The following is a 15,766-nucleotide window of genomic DNA, read 5'->3' as shown; positions in this document are numbered from 1 at the left end:
TGCATTTTAACTGAGCAAAGTTTGGAACACTCCTTAATGAGATTGAGACATTTTTCCTTTTTGGTAGCCAGTTATTACAGTAAGGGTTTTTTAAAAGAGATTTAGCAAACTCCAAACACAGTCTTTTTCGTCTTCTTTCAAGACATTCTAATCCACATTTTGTTAATGCATTTTCATAATCTATAAAATCTGAGCCAAGAATTATTTTGCAAACTCTTTTTTTGTATTTTTTCTAAGTCCTTAACCTGTTTAGCAGTTAGTGCTCCATTGAAAACCGGTACACAATACTCCAAAATTGGACGAATATTTCCAATGTAAATTTGAACAAGGTCTGACATAGGGAGTTTATATTGTTTGACAAGTCTGAACATATACAATTTTCTGTTACACCTTTTTATAATATCTGAAATTTGTTTATCCCATTTTAAGTTTGACTGAATATAAACACCAAGTATTTTAACAGTTTCTGAATATTGCAGAGAAGTGTCACCAATATGCAATAGATTAGGTAATGGTGGATTTTTAGAGAAAGTAACTCTGATTACATTGCATTTATTCGGATTTAGTTTCATATGATTATTAGATGACCAGGTAACGAGTGCATTTAGATGACATTGTAATACAGAAGGAGTTTCTACTGAACGATTCTCAACTATAGTAAGATCATCAACATATTTAAAGTGCGGTAAAGAATCATTCTGACACGCATCATTAAACATGATCAAAAACAATATCGGGCCTAATTTCGTTCCTTGCGGCACTCCAGCATGATTTGTAATATACGGAGACAACACGCCCTGATATTTAACAGATTGTGAACGATTTTCTAAAAAACTAACAATCCACTGAATTATGCAAGGTCTTACGTTAAATTCAATTAATTTTCGAATCAGAATACTATGGTCAAGTCTATCGAAGGCTTTGGAATAGTCTGTGCAAACTATGGTTGATAATGATTTAGATTTTTCACAGTTGTCCAATACACAATGCAATAATTTTATCAAGTAATGGGTAGTTGACAGACCTTGTCTGTTTCCGTATTGAATGTCAATATATTTAGAAATATCTTCCAATAACCATTTTGTAATGAATGATTCTGCAATTTTAGCGAATTGACATGTAAGAGATATAGGTCGGAGTTCTTTAATATTAGGTGGTTGTGACTTGGGAATGGGAACAACCTGACTTCTCTTCCACTGCCAAGGTACTAACCCTTGTTGAAATGATGTATTAAGGATATTGGCAAGAGGATGGCTTAGTTCACATGCAAATTCACAAATTACACGAGGGGGTAAGTCATCTGTTACACCTGCTTTACTGCATTTTATTTTCTTTAGCATAGAATACACCTGATAAGGTTGTACTTCTGGGCAAACACAAGGAGAAGGTAAGAAAGCTGGTAAGCAACTTCTATCCAACGGCGCCAAATCTGATGCTATATTAATGAAATGCTTATTAATGGTATCAGCAGTCTTCTCTTGACGATCTTTATCATTAGGTTCAACACCAGGTACAGCAATAACGTTAGATGTGTTATTCTTTTTTGTAATAATCTTGATTTGTTTATACCAGTCTGCTGGATTTGTTGATTTAAGATGAGATACACGTGTGTTGTAATAATGTTTCTTTGCACTTTTTATCATTCTATTTACTTTATTTCTGAGACTACGCCACAGAGGTTTGTTATTCTTCTCGAAAGCTTTTTCTCTTTCAATTATGATTGCTTTTATCTGTGGTGTCATCCAAGGTTTGTCATTATCCTTTATCTTAATTTTCTTAGTTGGTAATAATTCATCCAGCTTTGATAGAGTAGTTAGAATAAGACGAGAATATTTTTCAGAAGGATCTTGTAGCTGTAACATATCATCCCAAGAATATTGAGTGATCCATTGACCATATAAACGCAAACCACTGTCTGGTAGAGGGCGGGCAAGTTTTATTTTTATTTTCTTTCTTGAGCGTGCCAAACTATCAATTGGTCTTAGCAGTACACAGTTATGGTCACTTTTTCCAAGAGGTGATGTGACACTAACAGGTAAATAAAACTTATCACAATTCATTACAATTTTGTCAAATATATTATTATCTCTTGTTGGAATATTTACAACCTGATGAAAGTTATCATTATTCAAAATTGGTTCAATATCAAGGTCATTCATGTCACCCATCACAAAAATGCCAGCATCAGGATGTTTTGTAAGAACATCATCAATCGTAGAAATGATATGATCAATATATTCCTGCCCATATGGACTACGTGGTGGAAAGTACAATACACATACGACAATACGTGATATTTGCTCAAGATGATATTTAGGGGAAAAAATAAAGTATCAGCCTTTTTCCTTCCCTTTTCTTTTCTCCCTATTTTTCAGTTTCGTTTGGTTGTAGAATGTTTTGGTGTCCAGTGCCCACCTTCTCCATCTATACACCAGGGAATTAAAATTACTATTTAGATTTTTTTTCAAATCGGACCATCCACAGAGATAGACAGGTACTTCTAACTTTGAATCTGTCTCTGGCACGGAAACTCAAGTTTTAGCCTCTTTCTCAGCAGGTCTAGACTTGGTTCCCATTTCTAAAAAATAAATCTTTGTAGAAACAATGATACAATCCCAAACCTTCGATCTACACAACACCTTTCCGTATTTTGTTTTTGTTTTTGCTGGCAGATTAAAGCGCTCAGGTATCCAGGTCAGGTTCTGCACCAACGAGACCCAGTGCACTCGCCAGCAGCTGGTGGATAAACTCCAGAGGTTGGGTTTCGAGCTCTCCGTCCCAGAAGTCTTTGCTCCTGCACCTGCAGCCTGCCAGTTGCTGAAGGCAAGAGGTTTAACGCCACACCTGCTCGTCTATCCAGGTGAGAAGAATAGGGGATACTGATTTCAAGCTCGGTGTTGGTACTGGTGTTGCATCGGAAGCACAATTTTGATTGCCTTTCCCAGCTCCAAAACCTTATCTGAGTTTACAAAAATGATCTATTTGGCAATACTGATGGCTCAATTTATAGTGAGATTCATTGTAGCTTCATTTTAAGTTTGGTGCTATGATGACACAGAAATTGACCAAACACCAACACTTATATCTCCAACACCAATAGCTCAACACCAAACTCGAAATCACCCAAAGTTCTGAGGCCCCACCTTTAGAAATTGTGTTAGAACCATATCAAGCTCAGTTAGATATTGATCTCAATTCATGTTTAATAACTACACAATTTGAATTCAACCTAGTTTCAGTTGGACTTTAATGGATTGTAACCCATAGCAAGATTGGCCTCTTGATTAATAACAGGAAAAAATTATTCAACTCTGTTTTATATTTCCTTAAGAAGCACATCATGATCATTTTGACACAAGCCCCTAGAGTGGCAATTATTTAACATGGAGTGATTGTCAGACCTCGTGTTCTGTTATTCCCACAGATGTTTTACCAGAGTTTGAAGCCTTTGACCTTGGAGCTAAGCCAATCTGTGTGGTTGTGGATGATTCTGAGTACTATAATGCCTTCAAAAATGTTCTCACAGTGCTGTTCTTTACACTTTTTCCACAGATGTTTTACCAGAATTTGAAGCCTTTGATCTAGGGGCTAAGCCAATCTGTGTAGTTGTAGATGATTCTGACTATACGTCTTTAGCTATATGACTAATGCCTTCGGAAGAGTCCTAACAATGTTGTTCTTTACATTGTTCCCACAGATGTTTTACCAGAGTTTGAAGCCTTTGACCTTGGAGCTAAGCCGACCTGTGTGGTTGTAGCTGAATCTTCCAATGTCTCATGACTTTAGGAAAGTCCTAATAATGTTGTTCTTTGCATTGTTCCCACAGATGTTTTACCAAAATTTGAAGCCTTTGACCTAGGAGCTCAGCCGACCTGTGTGGTTGTAGGTGATTCTTCCAATGTCTCATGACTTCGGGAAACTCCTAACAGTGTTGTTCTTTAACATTGTTCCCACAGATGTTTTACCAGAGTTTGTAGCCTTTGACCTAGGAGCTAAGCCGACCTGTGTGGTTGTAGCTGATTCTTCCAATATCTCATGACTTCAGGAAAGTCCTAACAGTGTTGTTCTTTACATTGTTCCCACAGATGTTTTACCAAAATTTGAAGCCTTTGACCTAGGAGCTAAGCCAACTTGTGTGGTTGTAGGTGATTCTTCCAAAGTCTCATGACTTCAGGAAAGTCTAGTAACAATGTTCTTTACATTGTTCCCACAGATGTTTTACCAGAGTTTGAAGCCTTTGACCTTGGAGCTAAGCCGACCTGTGTGGTTGTAGGTGATGCTGCCGATGCCTTCAACTATGAGACGATGAACAGCGCCTTCAGGAAACTCCTGGAGATGGATCCACCTGTTCTTATATCCATGGGTGCAGGGTAAGCTGGTAGCTGTTGTTACCCTCTAGGGCCCTATTCCAGAGAAATTACTTTTGTGGTAATGGTACTATCCAATGGTAATGACCAAGGTAACAATGTTCAACACCCAATCAATATCAACAATCCCATGGAGGCTACCAGTTTGATAACTTTTTATGCCATTGGGTCCTGGTAGCAAGTAGCTGTTTATTTGAATATATCATGTTTAACCGTCGAGTTCAATACTCAAAATGATAGGCAAGGTAATTTTTGAGCACGCAAAAACAAATCTTGAGCTTTAAAACTGTGAAAGAAGTTTTGTGTCACTCAAGCATGAAATGCATATATTTTGGAAGATGGTTGTAAAGCAGGCAAATGGGGGAATTGTTTTTAGAATGCTTGCATCTTGTTTATAGTTAAAGGACAAGTCCACCCCAATAAAAATTTGGTTTGAATAAAAGGAGAAAAATCCAACAAACACAACACTGAAAATTTCATCAAAATCGGTTGTAAAATAAGAAAGTTATGACATTTAAAAGTTTTGCTTAATTTCACAAAACAGTTATATGCACATCCTGGTCGGTATGCAAATGAGCAGACAGATGACGTCACCCACTCACTATTTCTATTGTATTTTATTATATGAAATATGAAAAATTCGAATTTTCTCCTCATTGTCATGTGGAACAAACTTTTATTCCTCCCTGAACATGTGCAATACCATTATTTTAACAGTTTGTGGTTGAATCAAGTTGGTCCCAATTGTCAAATCTGTAAAAATTGAAATATTGTATAATTCAAACAATAAAAAACAAAAGAAATAGTGAGTGAGTGACATCATCGACTCTCTCATTTGCATACCAATGAGTTGTGCATATAACTGTTTTGTGAAAAATAAGCAAAATTTAAAAATGTCATAACTTTCTTATTTTACATCCGATTTTGATGAAATTTTCAGTGTTATGTTCGTTTGATTTTTCTCTATCCATTCAAATCAACAAATTTCTGGGGTGGACTTGACCTTTAAATGATTACTTTGTATTGTCCCAGTAAGTAAAGCAATGAACCCTTTCAAATTATTTGAATATTCGAGGCCCAAAGGCAATCTAAATGACTACGATTTGGAAACATTCATAATAATAATAATAATAATAGGCATTTGTATAGCGCCATCACTCTAGAAACAATCTATTCCGAGGCACATTGTAGTTATTATTATTATTATTTCCCCGGCCTTAGCTCGAGCTGCCTCTCAGTGCTAGTGCATTTAAGGAATTAATCCTGCTGGGTACCCATTCACCTCACCTGGGTCAAGTGCAACACAGTGTGGATAAATTTCTTGCTGAAGGAAAACACACCATCGCTAGGATTTGAACCTACGACCACAGCATGCCTACTTTACCTCAAGAGAACGTAGAATATAAGAGACTTTCAAAACTAAACTGAAGTCTTCCCTTTTGTAATATTTATCGGTTCTTGGTCCATCATGTCACTCATAGAAAATATGTGCATCAAGTGCATCTCAGAAAAGAATAGTCATAGATAAACTTGGTTCTTCTTTCTTTGCCTGTCTCTCTTTCAGTCATGTCAAATCAGTTTTTTTTTTTTTTTCTATCTTATCACTTCTTGATCACATAAATCCTTTCTATCTCCGTCTTTACTTTACTTTATGTTAAAACGTATTCCCCTCTTGTTAGAATGATTTTCTTTTATATGATATTTCATAGATCGTCGATCAACAACCTTATCTTTTTCAGGAAGTAATCCCCCTATTGTTTGCTGATATCTTATTCCTCAGTTTTTTGTTTCATATGTATTTAAATGGTTTTTTGTGTGTGTGTGTTTTTTTTTTTTTTTTTTTTTTTTTCATAGAAAAAAAAGGAATGAATATACAAGAAATAATTTTTAAAAAAAGTAATATAAAAATAATAATAAATAAAATTGTTACCCTATTTTTCATACAGTGGGTGGCAAAAATAGTCAATAATGACTTATTGCCAAATAAAAACAAGGAATGGAATGGAATGGTTATACAAATACGAACTCAGAGCTCCCAATTATAATAGGATTTTATCCTATTTAGTAAGGTTTTAAGAGGAATCTGATACAAAGTAGGATTTTTTTTCCCCATGGATTTTTTTTCCCCATGGATTTTTTTAAACTTGCAAGAATGATGATTTTGGGGGGTTTAAAGATTCTAATGAAATATAGGATTTTAGGCTTGAAAGTAAGATTAAAGCGTAATAAAGAAAAGGTTTGATTTCACAATTACGATTGGCAGCTCTTCCTTTTGTTATTGTAACTATTCATGTTCATGCTTTAAATTTTTGTTTCTATCTCATTTTATTTGATTAGGAAGTATTATCGTCATGGAACAGAGTTAATGCTAGATGTAGGTCCATTCACAAAAGCGTTAGAGGTAAGAGGATTCACAGAATGAAATATGAAGTTGATCTGGGCATCTTTTTTTTTCATGCATGATAATTGTCAATAAAATGAATAGTTATAAATGAGAATTGGTATGTGGTACTGCGAAATTGGAGAAATAGATTACAAAGGGTCATGCTATTTTCCGGATTGTTACATGAATTACTGGGCCCCGTTGTACAAAGAGTTAAGATTGATCCAATCAATTGCAACTATGGAAAGCCAGCAAAGTCAACAAATGAAATGCATCTTTGTTTTTAAAAAAAATCTAGATATGAATCCATATCCATAAATTCATTGATTTCTTGATTTCAATTTGGAGTGTTCTCCTTTGATTACAAAGGACATTTTGCAAATTTCTTGCAGAAAAAATTATGACACTGATGGATTTCCATAGAGTTACAATTGATCGCATCAATCGTAACTCTTTGTACAACGGGGCCCTGATGTACATAGTATGGGATATTAAAATGATAATGCTAACAATAATTATAATATTGATAGTAACAACAATGATGTTTTAACAGTAATTATAGTAATGATGGTGATGGTGATGATGATGATTGATGGTGATGATTATAATGATGATGATGATGAATGATGATGATGATGATGATGATGAAGATGATGATGATGATGACTGTGATGATGATAGTGAAGATGATGATTATAATGATGATGATGACTATGATCATGATAGTGATGAAGATGATTACAATGATGATGATGACTATGATCATGATAGTGATGAAGATGATTATAATGATGATGATGACTATGATCATGATAGTGATGAAGATGATTATAATGATGATGATGACAATGATCATGATAGTGATGAAGATGATTACAATGATGATGATGACTATGATCATGATAGTGATGAAGATGATTACAATGATGATGATGACTATGATGATGATAGTGATGATAATCAGAAGTGGAAATATGATTTCAGTTTCATGTATCATCAATGGTAGTAATAATGGTAATGCTAATAATATAAACAATTGTTTGACATGTTTTATAAACAAATGTTTCAAGTGCACAGATGTACTAATAATGGATCATTATAACAATTACAATTGTTAAACTGCAAAGCAAAACTACTCGTGAACTAAACTAGAACAAATATCCAATTATTGTCTGCTCCTTTATGATAGTGCTAAACTGGTGTGGGTTTAAAGAAGTAAACTTATAACTTTAGCAACATTGCCAGTATTTATTATCTCCAAAGAAAACTCAAACTACTTCTGTTTTACATTTAATTTTAATGTTTTTTAATTTACCAATAAGTGAAAAAATTATGATTTCTGTTCTAATCTCCCATTTTGTCTGGAAATTTTATTCATTCTAATCAGTACGCCGTGAGGTGTGAAGCTGTTGTAGTTGGAAAGCCGGACAAGAATTTCTTTCTTGGAGCACTTCAAGACATGGGAATTCAGCCACAAAATGTGAGTTCACTATTACAAGATTAGACAGCTACTTTGACTGAAAGATAAAGTCCACTCAATATTTGTTATTTCAAAATTAGATGTGTGTTTGTTTTTCTTGATTTGTCTCAGTTTTCTTAAATCATTCCTTTTCAAATGGTTTCTTGAAGGTTAAGTTGACAAAGAATTATGTTGATGACTATCAGCATCAGCTCTCATTGGAGATTGAATGTCACATGATTCAATTCCTCAGGACAGCTAAATTAGCTGAGCCCTAAAGATTCAGATCAATTACACAGATTTCAATTACTTTTTAAAAAAGGACAGTGACTGTCTGCAAATTATGATTTAGTCCTTATGAAAGCTCAATACAGTGTCAATTTGGCTTCACCAGAAACATACCGGTAGTTTTTTGTCAATTTTCATTATCTTGAATATATTGATGGATAATTAAAATTGTATATCCAAAAAGATGTTTATGCCACCTGCCTAAAGTGATCACTAGAACTGCTTCCAAAGGAAGTAGATTGTGTATATAGGAACCTGTCATTAAGGCCACATTTTGTTTTCCCTTGGATGGTTACTTATCATGTAGACATCAATTTTTGTCACAAACTAGCTTGCATGATTATTTTGAACCGTAAAATTATTGCAAACTATAAGGATATTCTGTTATAAATTCAATTCATTTTTTTTCTATGCACATTTTTAAAGTGTGAAGCAGATGAAATGATGGTGAAATTATTGTCGGGGGGGATGATCCATTGTGTCACCTCCCCCCCCCCCCCCCCCACTTGAATAGTGTGACGTCATGGATTTACGTCAGTGTCCCATACTATGTACAGGAGTTCACTGTTATCTCATTGCACAGAATATTATTTCTATGCATTTATTTAACCTACATGCTTGGAGACCTTCACCCACCAGAGGCATTATTTCTTGAAGACTTCCGCTGGTCCGCCCATATCATTGAGTTCCCAGGATCCTACAATCCATATTTCCTCTTTTCTTTGGGAGGGGTGATTGAACTGGTAATTCTATTTTTTTCATCTGTTTCTGGTTTGCTTTTCAGGCCATTATGATAGGAGATGATATTGTCAATGATGTTGGAGGCGCTCAGAGGTGTGGACTCCGAGGCCTTCAAGTCAAAACGGGAAAATTCAGGTAAAGTTTTCTCTAGATACCATATTCTAATTTACTCTAATGCTCCACAATGCTCAGCTCCTAGCCTACTCTGTCTGCACCACTTGCATATCTCCACCCCTCTCCTCCAACATTTCCTGTAGACTGTCTATCCAAAGTGTCTTTCATACTTTCTTCTTTCCCGATTCCTTCTCTCAATTTTCCCTGCTGAAGCATTTTAATGTTTTATATTAATCGGTTCAAGTATACACGTACTCACTGCTGTGTGAAATCCAACTTGCTCGAATACCTTTTACTATTGTAGGGATTGATTTTGTACTTATATTTCTTTCCACTCTTATTTAGGAATCATCCCCTTTTTCTAATAGAACATCCCTCATTTATATTCACCCTTTTCATCCTAACTTCCTATTCTTCATGTACAGCTCTCCCTTACACATTAACTGCTGTACACTCCTTACACAAGGTTCTTTTGTATTAATTCACTCCACCATCCTTCATACAGCTTTCTCCACTCCTCTCTCTCTCTCCCTCTCCTTCCACCTCTCTCCTTTTGATTGGTTATAATGTTAAGTTGATGCACTCAAGCTTAGATAATAATTTGCATATAGTTTGAATAGTCAATATATATCTTTTGTTTGTATATTTGAATATTCAGTTATACTTTGTTATATTAATTTGCATTTGTATGAATATTGATGTGCCTAAACTAATTTGCATGGAATGTTACCAAGAATGCAACAAGGCTTTGAGTTATTAAAAACTGGGAGTTGGCCAGTAAGTTCTCAACCTGATAACATGTCTGCTGGGCTGCCTCTGTGTTAAGAGTACTAGGAATGAGATATTGTCAGAACCCTGTACTACACTATTAATTGAAAAATGCAAGTCATATAATTATAAATTTCTGTAATAAAACAAACAGAAGAATGAACATTCATGTTCATTTAGTTTTTGTTTTCAGACTGTCCGATGGACATTTAATGAAGTTAAACCTAATGACTTTGTAGACGACCTAGCTTAGGCTATGTACCTGTTTGATAGTCCAGTAAGAAAAGAAATTTAGATTCATACTGATTTCTTCTGGGGTTTCAGACCGTCTGATGAACATCATTCTGAGGTTAAACCCGATGGATTTGTAGACAACCTAGCTCAGGCTGTGGATCTCTTACTCCAACACCAGAAGAAATGAGCTGCTGACCTCTGAACATGCACTTCCTCCAATCTGCAGAAACAAGCCTGTATTTGGGTATGAGGTGTGTACACCATGGACTAATTGTCAGTGAAAATATTGAGGATTTAACGGACAATTTCATAAACTAATTGCCAAATAACAATTCCTCATGGCATGGGTCATAATGCGGGATATGGACGGTCTAGTTCGTAGAGTTTGTGCTGTTTTTGCATCACTTTATTGTACGAAAAGCAATGAAGAAATAGTGTAAAAATAATGATACAGGTACACTTTACACATGGAATAGGACATTTTAAACGAAAGCCCAGGGCCCCGTCTTACAAAGAGTTACGATTGATCCAATCAATCTCAAGTACATGGAAATCCATCAATGTCATAATTTTTCTTTAGGAAATTTGCTCAATGTCCTTTGAAAACAAATATAAGCATACCTAATTGTCAAGAAAACAGTGAATATACATCATTTCTAGAAAATATTTTGAACAAACATGTAATTTTAGATGTTGACATTGCTGGCTTTCCATAGTTGTGATTGATCAGATCAATCGCAACTCTTTGTGAGTCGGGTCCCAGGACATTGTCAGATGAAAATCTTAAGACACAGACCTTTATTAAATGCTGGGTATTGACAGTTAATTTGTAGACCATTGGTCTTATAAAATTCTGAAGATGAAGTCTACAGTATTCTGCAATAAAAAAAACTTACAAATTTCACTGAAAACAGGAAGAACACTGAATTATACGGAAAAACACAATTTAACTTGCCAAATGAAACCATCAGATATGAATTATAGTGAAAAAAATTGGTGTGCTAAGCATCATCCAATGAATAAAACCATGTATTGTGAATATGTAAACCAAAATTATTTTTGCAATGGTACATGTAAACATGTTTTGGCCGCATGTGCATAAGATATTAACCTATTCAGAATTGTGTTGTCTCATATATTTTGTACACGTAATCAATAAAACTGAATCACAAAAAAAACATACACACTTCAACTTTTTTTTTAAATGAAAGAATAGTTGGCATTGAACTTTGGTTGCTAAAGTATGATAAAAACACACATCTATTAGGATGATGAAGAGGGAAAAATAATCACAAATATGCTGCTCTGCATTCAACATTTAGAAAAAAATTGGTTTTGAATATTGTGAGACTTTTAGCAAAGTTTGTGGTTCGATTTTTAACATATCTGCATATTGTGCTTGTAAAAATGTATTTGTAACAATCAAATCTTTCAGATTGTGTGGAATTTCTACTTTTATCTTGAATAAGGTTTATTGTGAATTAGAGGGTATAGCATTCAGATAGTATTTTGGAAAAGTGCAATTATCAGTTGGGCAAGTGGATTTTGGGCAAGTGCTCGAGTGACTATCATGTAGAACTCTTTATAATATATTATTTTTCTACATTTGATTTATCTCGCTTCATTGCGTTTTTAATCCTTGATTATTTTCTTCTGGGAACCTATATGTCTACAAGCTTTGCTTTTTAATAGGTTCCTCATATTTCACGATTTTGTATTTCTTTGTAAAACACTGTACAAATATGTATTTTTTGTCATCTTCTCATAATTATGTTCAAGATGTATGTTTTTGTGGAATGTGAAACAATTAATCAAATCAAAAAATCAAAATCAAATTTTTCATACACTACAGTGTTGTATTACCACAATAATTCTTAAACTGAGGTTGTGAAATCATTTTTTTAGAAAGCAAATGATATTGAAATGGTGAGAGTGGCAGAACAAAATATCTTTTCGAAGGTAATTTTGGTGGACATGTAGCTATCTTTCCAAAACCAACTGACAAATATTTGCTTTATATTCCACATCTGAAAAAATAAGCATAAATTACAGATATAACAGGAAGGATATTCCCTTTTAAAGTTACAATTATGTTTAAATTAGGTGTCTTAATTGAGGCGAAGTTAACAAGCACATAACAGTACTGCTCCTGTTTCTATCAGGGCGCATTTGTTTGCTTCTTGCTTCAGGTTCGCAAGTTTATGATTTCTAATTAGATGCACTTTTGAAGAAGACAATACATAATACAACATACTTTCACCAATGAAAGTGCAAAGTGCAACGTACGCACTTTCACCAGTGCTAGTGCACAGTACACACACTTTCACAAATGATAGTGCACAGTGCAATGCACTTTTACCAGTAATAATGCACAGGACACAATTTTTCCTCATGACCGTACATGGTGCAACACTTTTTCACCAATGATAGTACACGGTGCAACACACTATTTCCAATGATAGTTTACAGTGCACCACACTTATACCAATGGTAGTGCACAGTGCAACACACTCTCATTAATGATTGTACATGGTGCAACACACTTTCAATAATGAAAGTGCACACATTCACCAATGATAGTACACAGTGCAACACACTTTCACCAAGGATAGGGCACAGTGTGACACACTTTCCCCAAGGATAGTGCAGTGTGACACACTTTCACCATGACAGTACACATTTTCACTGTGCAGTACAACAGGGATTCACCAATGATAAAAAACACAGTGCAACACACTTTCTTTGATGACAGTGCACAGTGCAACACATTGTCATTAATGATAATACACAGTACACACTCTTACCAAGGATAGTGCACAGTTTGACACACTTTCTCCAATGATAGTACACTGCGCAACACCCTTTCATCGGTGATAGTGCACAGTACACACTCTTTCACTATGACAATACAAATTTTAACCAGTGATAGTACACAGTGCAACAAACTTTCATCAATGTTGGTGTGCAGTGCACCACACTTTTACCAGTGATAGTGCACATTGCAACACATTTTCACCAATGATTCTCTGCAGTGCGACACTTTTTCGCCAATGATAGTACTTGGTGCAACACACTTTTCCCAATGATAGTTTACAGTGCACCACACTTTTACCAGTGATAGTGCACAGTGCCACACACTTTCACCAAGGATAGAGCACAGTGTGACACACTTTCCCCAAGGATAGTGTAGAGTGACACAGTGCAACACTTTTTCGCCGATGATAGTACACGGTGAAACACACTTTCCCCAATGATAGTTTACAGTGCACCACACTTTTACCAGTGGTAATACACAGTGCAATGCACTTTCACCTATGATAGTGCACAGTGCAACACCCATTTACCCATGTTAGTGCACATTATACACTTTTTCACCATGACAGTACACATTTCAACACATTATCACAGTGCAGTACAACATGCATTCACCAATGATATAACACAATGCAACACTTTCTTTGATAATAGTGCACAGTGCAACACATTGCCATTGATGATATTACACAGTACTCACTATTACCAAGGATAGTGCACAGTGTGACACACTTTCACCAATGATAATACAGAGTGCAACACACGTTCACTAATGATAGTACACAGTGCAGCACTCTTAGCAGGGATTTGTTAATGAGAGTGCATCATGCTTTCATTTTGTGCATACTCCAGATTGTACTAATATTCATTGTTACTGAATAAAGAAAAACCTGAATTAGAGACATCACCTAAAACAATACATTTTGATGGATTTCATTGACTGGTACTTCTACGCTTCATGATAGTTTTATGTACATTTACCACTACTCTGCTAGCATAGTATGTGTATCTGTTTTTAGGGGCCTCATCAGAAACAGTTTGCTATTAAAGGGGAATGAAACCTTTGGAACAAGTAAGCTTGTGTTGAAACAGATAAATCAAAAAATAAGAACAAATAAAGTTAAAGAAAAATCGGACAAATAATGAGAAAGTGAGAAATCTGTTTCTTTGATTTTTCTGTTTTCACACAAGCTATCTTGTTCCAAAGGTTTCATTCTCCTTTTATGAACAAGGATGTAGTCGAGGCTGGCTTCAAGGCCACATTTTGCCGGCCATGGCCTGATTCACACGTTCAAAGTCAATGGGGGAATATTTTCTCCAGCTGCCTCGTGACTCGGACCTATCAGTCTTGACTACATTCCTATTAATAAATGCTCTTAATGATATGGAAACAAGCAGAATCAAGTTGTAAGATATATTTTGTCTGTTTAAAAGACATCTTTAATACATGTAATCGAAACATTTTGCTCTTTGATTGAATTCCAAATTATTGTGTTTTAAAATATTGTGTGCATATATTCTCCTGCTTTCGTAAATTATGTTTCCTATACACATTGCTCTTGTATTTGAAAGAAAATTGTTATGTACAGTCAGTCGGCAAGCCCTGAAAAAGTAGCTTCTTTTATCCAAGTGATATTCATGCCTAGACGGTTTTTGCATTGTTAATGAGCTTGGTGCGGACCAAAACACCTCTTTTTATATAATTATTTTCATGCAACAAAAGTTGTTGTTTTCACACTTAATTTCTGTTTGAGCACAAATGATTTTTAAATCATGATAAAGCTGAAGGTCTAAGCTTTAATATGATATATTTTTTATAAGAAGATATATCTTAGATGGGTGTCAGCAGCTAGCTTTTTAAAGGCCAAGTACATTTAGCAGCTCAAAAACAAGAATACTGCGCTCTGATTGGTCATAGAGACCACACACCCACGCAAATTCCAATGTTCCCCACACTGGGCCTCTGCAAGGTCACACTCACCATGTGGTAATCTCTTCAAATTACCCGCGCCTGTTGTTTTCAAATCAGCCAATCAGAACTCTGGATTTTATGTTACTCAGAAATTTCAGAAATCTCGTCTTGCATCTTGATGGAAAAAGCTGGCTGCTGACCCATCTAAAAGATGCCACATATCAAGAGTGACATTGTAAGAAAGTTTGAGCTTTCTGATGATATAAATAATGTTTGTGCCTAAAACACAGGATGTTGCACGATTTGCAAGTGAAAACAGAGGAAGAAAATTCTGTTTGAGGCATCTTTTCAGGTAAAAAACTCACTTATTTATCAAAATATTTTATTCAAAAGAAATAACCAATATAAAAGAGTAACATTTACTCTTTCCCATGGTACAAAAATAATCAATATTACTCGAGGAAAAAGTGGTTAAATTCTTTGAGAAAGAAAGTCTCACAATTCACGAGATTTTGCAGGGACATGAATTCAGTCACGAGAGGACTTGGATAAATCTTGCTCATTTGCTCATTAACACGGGGGCTTGCAGACTGACTGTGTATGAAAATTTGTATTTATTCTGTAATACCATATGAAACTGTATCATGCTATTAAATGCATAAATCAATTCTATCACACAAACGAAA

General features: G+C 35.0%; 1 protein-coding gene across 6 annotated transcripts in view; it reads left to right on the top strand.

Annotated features, from left to right (window-relative positions):
* LOC129273112 (phospholysine phosphohistidine inorganic pyrophosphate phosphatase-like) overlaps positions 1-15,766 on the top strand; it is a 21,318-nt gene extending 5,552 nt beyond the window's left edge. For 3 of the 6 annotated variants that reach the window (XM_064107190.1, XM_064107191.1, XM_064107186.1), the window contains exons 3-8: positions 2,673-2,860; positions 4,214-4,370; positions 6,705-6,768; positions 8,138-8,230; positions 9,282-9,373; positions 10,445-12,201. In XM_064107190.1, coding sequence (XP_063963260.1) covers positions 2,673-2,860; positions 4,214-4,370; positions 6,705-6,768; positions 8,138-8,230; positions 9,282-9,373; positions 10,445-10,541 — 691 coding nt within the window. In that variant the 3' untranslated portion in view covers positions 10,542-12,201. Of the gene's footprint in view, positions 1-2,672; positions 2,861-4,213; positions 4,371-6,704; positions 6,769-8,137; positions 8,231-9,281; positions 9,374-10,444 lie in introns of all 6 variants that reach the window. The other 3 variants (XM_064107189.1, XM_064107188.1, XM_064107187.1) reach the window with 2 other exon arrangements.

Source organism: Lytechinus pictus, chromosome 12 (assembly GCF_037042905.1).
Source record: "Lytechinus pictus isolate F3 Inbred chromosome 12, Lp3.0, whole genome shotgun sequence".
Lineage (NCBI taxonomy): Eukaryota > Metazoa > Echinodermata > Echinoidea > Temnopleuroida > Toxopneustidae > Lytechinus > Lytechinus pictus.
The sequence above is the reverse complement of the archived record's forward strand: the minus strand, read 5'-3'. Positions and strand labels throughout refer to the sequence as shown.